The sequence below is a fragment of the Zea mays genome, chromosome 6, assembly GCF_902167145.1.
Source record: "Zea mays cultivar B73 chromosome 6, Zm-B73-REFERENCE-NAM-5.0, whole genome shotgun sequence".
Taxonomy (NCBI): domain Eukaryota; kingdom Viridiplantae; phylum Streptophyta; class Magnoliopsida; order Poales; family Poaceae; genus Zea; species Zea mays.
The window spans coordinates 144,920,359-144,928,423 of record NC_050101.1 but is presented as its reverse complement, the minus strand read 5'-3'; the positions used below and the strand labels follow the sequence as shown (position 1 = coordinate 144,928,423).

The following is an 8,065-nucleotide window of genomic DNA, read 5'->3' as shown; positions in this document are numbered from 1 at the left end:
TATTGTTATGTAATTTTTCTTCATTATAAGCATGTCATCATATCTTTTATTTTTTATTATGTAATATTTATCTGATTTTTAACTTTATTTTCTGGATTGTAGAAAAGGCAAGAGTGCAAGAAGTTCCGACACTACATACCTTTGTACCTGGAATACCTTCGGGAGATGTTCCATGGTTTTATTGTTGATGGACGCTCATCATGTATCCCTGGAGAAGCTACCTTTTCAATAGATGTAGATGCACAGGATAACATTCAAGACGTAGATGCAGATGCAGATAGCTTCCTGAATAGTCCGATGAGTACAAACAGTCATAAAAGGACGAGGAACACCTCCGATACCGCTTTAAATCCACCCAAGAAGAGCAAGAATCTAATGGTCAATATGATGAAGGGCTTGATAGACACCTTACAAGTTAATGGCACCGCCCAGAGACAAACCTTTGTTGAGATGACTAAACTTAAGGTAGAGGAGCAGAAAGTAGAAAATCAACAGGTGAAAGAGGAGATAGAAAAATGTTTGAGACTGGTTGTGGATTGTGGAGCAACAGAAGAGTCAGAAGAGTATTGGGTGGCTACTAAGTTGCTTGAAAAAGAATACAACCGTACAGTATTTTCTAACTTCACAACAAATGAAGGAAAGTTGGCTTGGTTGAAGCGATGGTGCCAGGAATTCCGTGAATTCTAATGGAGTGGGTGAAGCTGTACAGGAATTTTGTGGTTTCATGAACGTTTATCTGTTTGTGTGAACCTTCTTATCTGTGGCTGTTATGCTCAAGCGCTTATGTGTGAACCTTGTTGTTTGTCTGCAACGTTTATGTGTGAACCTTGCTGTTTGTCTGCAACGTTTATGTGTCAACCTTGCTGTTTGTGGTTGTGCTGTAGTGTTTATATTTGTGCTGCAAGAAGAACAAGTTTGTGCTACTTATATTTTATTGTGTGTCATATTTTAATGTGTATCATATCTGTGTACATAGGAAGATGGTGCTGAGGAGGAGATGCATTATCTGTGGACCTGTCAACAAATGAATAGCAACTACGCTATTGTTGGTGGCATACTTGGTATGTACCACTTTGACACATACATGAACAAATCAGAATATAGAGTACCAACAGAATCTGGTTATGAATGGGTAATGAAAACACTAGAAAATAGGACATCTTGCTTCAACATGTTTAGGATGAATAGGGATGTGTTCTATAAGTTACATAATGTGCTTGTAGAGTCATATGGCTTGAAGTCCACTAAGAAGATGTCATCAGTAGAGGCTTTAGGTCAATTTTTATGGATCTGTGGTGCTCCTCAAAGCATGAGACAAGCTGAAAATCGATTTACTAGGTCCACCAACACATGTAGTAGGAAGTTTGGTAAAGTATTGTGTAGTGTTAGTAAGCTTGCAGCTGATATTATTAGGCCAGTAGACCCTCAATTTAGGACAGTGCATCATAGGCTACAATCTCCTTAGTTTTCTCCGTATTTTGATAATTGCATTGGAGCAATAGATGGGACACATGTACCTGTCATAGTGCCAACAACAGCTGTAGTACAACATACGGGAAGACATGGATACACGAGTCAGAATGTGTTGGTCGTATGTGACTTTAATATGAGATTTACTTTTGTCGTGGCGGGATGGCCTGGCTCAGTTCATGATATGAGGGTGTTTAAGGATGCACTTGACAAGTATGGCGACAAGTTTCCACATCCACCTCAAGGTACCATAATGTTATTTTCTCTTATTTCACATAGCTTTAAATGTTTCCGGTTAACTGACAAATTTATTTTAATGTGAAGGCAAGTTCTATCTTGTGGACTCAGAATATCCAAACCGACCGGGTTACCTTGCACCTTATAAAGGAACAAAATATCATCTTCCGGAGTATAGACAAGGACCAATGCCTAGAGGTAAGAAAGAACTCTTCAATTATGCCCACTCTTCACTTAGAAATGTCATCGAGAGATCTTTTGGAGTTCTCAAAATGAAGTGGAGGATTTTGCTACAATTACCAAGTTATCCGATAGCAAAGCAAAGCCAAATAATTATCACTTGCATGGCACTTCATAACTTTATTAGAGAGAGTGCTATGATGGATGATGACTTCGATATGTGTGACCATGATGAAAACTACATTCCATTGTCGGGAGCATCATCTTCTCAAGGAAATAGAGATAATCCACGTGATGGGGATGAAGATCAAAATATGAATCAGTTTAGAGATTGGATCGCCGATGGTTTGTTTAGTAGAGCATAGATTACTACTCATTTTATATGAATTGTAATAAAATAGTATTGTACTACATGAGATCAAAATATGAATCAGTTGAATTTTATATGAATTTGTAATAAAATAGTATTGTACTGCATGAGGATTACTACTCATTTTATATGAATTGTGTGCTCGTTTCAGACTGTTTTTTCAGAATGTTTTTTCAAAACTGTGCTTCAAACAGTGATGTTAAACAGTGTTCGGATGGCAGCTAGACTGTACTGAGATTTTGGGCATTGAACAGGGGCAATTCAGTCTTTATGTCCAGTAATAATAGTTGTGTGTAAAGTTTTAGTCACCGGAACCAAACGGTAGATTTTAGTGACTAAAATTTAGTCACTAAAGTTTAGTCCAACTAAACTTTAGTAGTACCGAATCCAAACATGGCCTTAGACTGAAGGCGCGCGATAAATTATTTTTGCATCATTAATTATGCCGAGAAAACAAATACTACTACACAACAGTTCCGTTCTTAGGCGGCATAGGTTTCCCACGCAAGAAGTGGCGAAACAGGATGAGCGCCTGCCTCGGGCGGTGGAGAGGAACCTCGTGCCCCGCCCCTCGGACCGTCACCAGGGTCAGCCCCTCGTACACCTGGCTCCATCCACCAACCTCCTGCTGCTGCTTCTGCTGGTCAATTCCAAAGCAAAATCACACAAAGAACAACGTACACGAGGGCATGCATGGCAGGTTGAGAGCTAGCTATACTACTAGCAGGGACGATGACGACGATGAAGCTCACCTGCTCCTTGGCGTCGTACCAAGGGTACCAGCTGACGACGGTTGGAAGGTTCAAGGCGTCGATGGAGTACCTTGTCGCTGTCAAGGGGACTACCGCGTCCGTATCTCCACTGCAAACAAACAAACCAATCCAAAAAAAAAATCACTCACTCGTTCTGCTATGGTTTTCTTCCAGACACACACAAGACGACCCAGCAAGCCGGCCGGACCGGATCACATATATAGTGGAAAAATCAGGATTTTGATACCGAAAGTTTTATATATGTCATCGCCATCTCGTCTCGGCAGAAAATGGTCTACGAAGCCAAACAGAATTTGGGTTCAATGCCGGAAGCAAATGTTTAATCGGCAAAGTATTTACCGAGTGTGATTCTTGATAAAGAAGTTCCGATGAATTATATATCGACAACGACTTTTTTGCCGATTATTTTTTGTCGGGCACTTGATAAAGACTTTGCTAAATGCCACTTGTTATTAGCAAAGAAAAGTCACCGTCACGGCGCTAGGTGACGGCGACGAAGACTTTGTCGAGTGCTACCATGACACTCGGCAAAGGCCCCCTCTTTGCCGAATGTCTACTGTACTGGCACTCAGCAAAAAGCACGTCATGGGTCCCTTTGTCAGTTACTTTACCGAGGGTATTAGATGGCAATCGGCAAAGCCTCCCTCTTTGTCAAGTGCCCATCGGACTAGAACTCAGCAAAGGGAGCACCAGCGGGCCCATGGCCAGTTCCTTTACCGGTCTGTTTCTGAAATATGTCGTAACTTGTGCTAAATAACATGAATATCATTTGTGCATTCATCGTTTTTTATTTTTCGAGTGACTTGCGGTTCAAATCTGAATAATCCGAGGAAATTCAATTAAACAAACTAAATCAAATAGCTATAGCAAACATTTTGATAATTATGCCAAATTGAACATGTAGAAAAACACCAAAAAAAGATAGGTAGAAAAAAGAAAGAATGCAAATATTCTTTGACAAGTGTCCACGAGAGACACTCGGCAAAGTAAATTGTACCGTGTGCTAACAGGTGGGCACTCGACAAAGTTAACGACCGTCAGGTATAGACGGTTGCTGACAGTCCTTTGCCGATAGTCGTGTTTCGCCGAGCGTTTGACACTTGGCAAAGTAGGCTTCGCCGAATGTCTGTTTATACCGAGTGTCTCACGTTTGGTAAACATTGTTGTTGTCGGGAGTTATTTCGTTAAGTGTGACACCTGGTACGGTGGGTCGTGTGATAAATGAATCCAAACGCAGCAGTTACACGCCACCTTCTGACTCGTCGTCGACAGCGACGCTCGGTCCAATCGAAGGAAAAAAGAATCAATTCGATCGGGTGTAATTGACCGAATTCGATCGTTTGCGACGGGCAAGTTGGCAGAAGCCACCACAGCGCGCGTAAGTGTCAAGAGTCAGCAATCAGTGTTCCACATTTTCCGATCGAGAAAATGACGATTGAGGAGAAAATGTCAATTGAGAAGGCCAAGTACAATATACAAACCCTTTTGACCTGATCATGACAGGCTGAGACTTTTTTTTTTTGATATATTTGTTGTATTCTTGGCACGCGCGCGTGAACTTGCTGCTACAGTGCGCTCTAAGCTAATGATTCAGTGGTCAAAGCGCGCTAGCTAGCTTGCTCCGTTGTACTAGAAATAACGCGACGGGCGACGTGTGTGTATAGGCAGCCTAATCTTATCGAAGACTATTATTATTAAAGGTCGACGAGGGGCGACTCAGACTATTTATCAGCATGCATGAGGAGATCGAGCATATGAAATAAACAATCGGTGATTACGTTATGGACGTACTATATATGATAGAGGAAATTAAATATATAAACGACCAAGAGGTGTGTAAGGAAATGAACAGGACCTGAAGACCCATATTCTGAGTCCGGCTGCAATGAGTTCCTTGTAGATGTGGAGCACGGACTTGGGTGAATCTCCCCAGTTGTTGTTGATGGTGTCACTGCGCGCAGTCATTAATTAATAAGCAACATATATAATCTCACGCATGCATGTGGCGATGGCGTTCAATTCGTTGCACACCTGCAGGTCGCCCACGTGTAGTTCATGGCGCCGCCGGCGCCGGCGGTGACGTTGGCGTGGAGAGCCCGCTGCACCTCCGGGCGGTTGTAGTACACGGTGGAGTGCCTTTCGGTGCACGGGTCATAAGAAGACCCCCTCATCCATGGCTGCATTGCGTGCATGTACACGCCCCGGCCGATCGATCGATAACACAAGAAAAGAAAACCGATGATGAGTAGAGACAATGAGAACGTTGCAAGCTAGCTAGCTTTGCCAGCAAACCATGCTAGCTGCACAGGACAGGAGAGGGCGTTTCGTTGGATTGCGACTGGAAAGCAAGAAACGGCGCAGCTAGCTAGCTAGAGTGTTGAGAGACGACGACGACGAGCGAGATGATGTTGCAACAAGCTAGTAGCTACTCACGTAGCGGCCCTTGAGCCTCATCCTCCTCGGCGTAGACGACGACGACGACGTCGACGTCTGGTTGCATGTGGGCGTGTAGATGCTGTAGGGGTCGATGTCGCCCTGCTCCGCCGTCGCCTTGTCGTAGGCGGCGTTGCACCGCGGCGACGGGTGCTCGCCGCTGTCGTGCACGCAGCTGGCGTCCAGCAGCCGGTACGTGGCGTCGGAGATGAGCCCGTGGTTCCACCACGACTCGAACGTGCCCACTTGGTCGTGGTAGTCGTCCGTCACCGCGTTCCCGACCTCCAGTAATCAAATTACAAATCATATATATAATTAATGCATGGTGAATAATGCCCTGCTTCTCGTCGTCGATACGACGACGATATGGCCTGGGGTGCAGTGCAGTGCAGTGGCAGGTATATATGTGTAGGATATGCACGCACGACCTACGTACCATGAAGCCTTTCAAGTTCATGATCGGTTTCTCCACGCCCTTGTTCTTGCGGTACACGATCTGGGACAGCTGGGGAACGTAGTGCCCTACGCAGATACGAATTATATATATAATATTAATTCCCAGCATGTCAGTTTAATTACTTATTCCTAGATTATATATATATATATATATATATATATATATATATATATATATATATATATATATATATATATATATATATATATATATGTGCTAGATGCAAATGATCATTGCCTGCGTAGCTCTCCCCGGCGATGTAGAAGTCGCGGTACTTGTACTGCGGGAACCTCTCGAACCACCTCGCCAGAAACTTGTACGAATCATGAGCTGTTCTCCTGTCGCCGGAGTCGTAGAGGTCGGAGGTGGTGTTGGTGTAGGAGAACCCGACGCCGGCGGGCGAGTCCAAGAACAGGATGTTCGCCGCTGCACAACCATTATTATATATATTATTCACCGGCCACAACCTAGATAACCGAAGCCACGTCGCTCAGGCGCTCACACCGGCCAGCCACCACCGGCGTATATATACATACGCACGTACCTCTGTTCCAGCGGTACGCGTTGAGGAAGAGCGTGGCGCCGTCGGGCCGGATGCGGAACGCGCCCAGCTCCTCGGACGCGCCGTACGCCACCGACGAGCACCCGGGCCCGCCGTTCAGCCACAGCACCAGCGGCGCCGGCTGCGCCTCCGCGGCCGCCTCCTGCAGCCAGTAGAACAGCGCCCGCCCCGCGCCCTCGTCCACGGTCACGTACCCTGAGTACATCGGGAAGTCCACGCCGTCGTCGGGCTGCCCGGGCAGCCGGACGATGCGGTCGGCTTCCCGGCGCAGGTGCCCTTGCTCGTCGTCGTCCGCGCCCGCCGACGCCGACGCTAGCGCGGCTACGACGACGACCGCTATGGCCACCGCCGTCGTTGCGAAATTACGACCGGGCATGGCCCCGGTTCTTGGATTACGATATCGCTTTAATTTCCTGTTATTCTTCGGACACTTTGCTCGTGAAGCGCATATGCACACAATATATATAGATGTCTTTTAGTTCTTGCTATGCTTGGAGTGGCCCCGGTTCTTGGATTACGATGTCTTCTAGTTCTTGCTATGCTTGGCTGGAAGCGCATACACACGACGGTCAGAGCAAGCCGCCGCACGCTTTTCCTCATGTTACTTTTTCTTTTCTTTTTCTCTCTCCATATTTTAGTTTTACCGGGCGAATTAATCCGACTACGACAAGGTAAACGCCGTCAACGTGATCGTGGCGTTATGGGCATGTGTATAGAGATCAAGATTGTGACATTTTCAGAAGGAAAAAAGCTAACAGGATGGTCAAAGCAAGCTGCTAAACTATATAAAATAAAACACATGCTCGGTGCACAGTCTGCTTCGTGCGCTTCGATTTGGTTCAAAGCTTGCGCAAGCACGCACACGGTTGCCTACAGTCCAATTCTTCCTGGGGTTCTTCTGAGCTGTATTTTGCAAGGGGCACGGCGGATCCGGTGAAGCCCATAAAGATCTTTCGATTTTTGTAGATGGGTTGGTAACGTTTTCTAATTCACTTCTCCGTTTGAACTAGTCCTTTGATCCGCACAAAAGTAAGTGTTAACCGCGCCCACAACTGTTTATATATTGAAATTCACCCTCACTGCACAACTGTTTATACCTTCAATTCATCCATCCACTCACAATTTTTGGAGCGATTTTATATCTGCCAAGTTATCTAGGCAAGCTAATCACCAAGATTAACAAATACAAACTCTAAATTGACCTATCCAAATCTAATGAAAACCAAACCTAATGAAAACGGTGGATATACGATTGCTACTCTCAGTGCGCCAATAAGGTGTTATCACTGGATTTCAGACGGGCCCGAGACAGGCCGCAACGCAAGATGGGCCGCGAAGAGCGCCCCAAGGAATAGAAGGGCGTGTCCCCACGCAGGAGCATCCCGGGTTAAACATCCACGATTTGTACGATGATAAGTTAGCTTAAGAGTTGGAAGATAGGTCTCGTCTATTACGCTAGGGTCAGAGAGTCTCTAGAACTATAAATATGTACATGTAAACACTTACTAGGGGAATCGTAAATCTCCACAGGATTGTGGCCGCAAGCTTTGTCGCATCGCCACCCCTATTTCAGGGTTCTCCAC

The 8,065-nt window shown here is 45.3% G+C and overlaps 1 protein-coding gene across 2 annotated transcripts; it reads right to left on the bottom strand.

Moving 5' to 3' along the window:
* Positions 1 to 2,503: 2,503 nt before the first annotated feature.
* Positions 2,504 to 7,256, bottom strand: LOC103630156 (serine carboxypeptidase 2). Of its 2 annotated transcripts, none has more exons than XM_008651238.3 (8): positions 6,465 to 7,256; positions 6,158 to 6,346; positions 5,900 to 5,985; positions 5,464 to 5,745; positions 5,062 to 5,207; positions 4,886 to 4,981; positions 3,010 to 3,118; positions 2,504 to 2,897 (listed from the first exon to the last, which is right to left on the bottom strand). In XM_008651238.3, the coding sequence occupies exons 1-8, from the start codon at positions 6,856 to 6,858 to the stop codon at positions 2,721 to 2,723; spliced, it is 1,479 nt and encodes a 492-aa protein (XP_008649460.1). In that variant the 5' UTR covers positions 6,859 to 7,256; the 3' UTR covers positions 2,504 to 2,720. The 2 variants fall into 2 exon arrangements, with proteins under 2 accessions (XP_008649460.1, XP_008649461.1); XM_008651239.3 differs by having other exon boundaries at positions 2,504 to 2,894.
* Between the last annotated feature and the right edge of the window lie 809 nt (positions 7,257 to 8,065).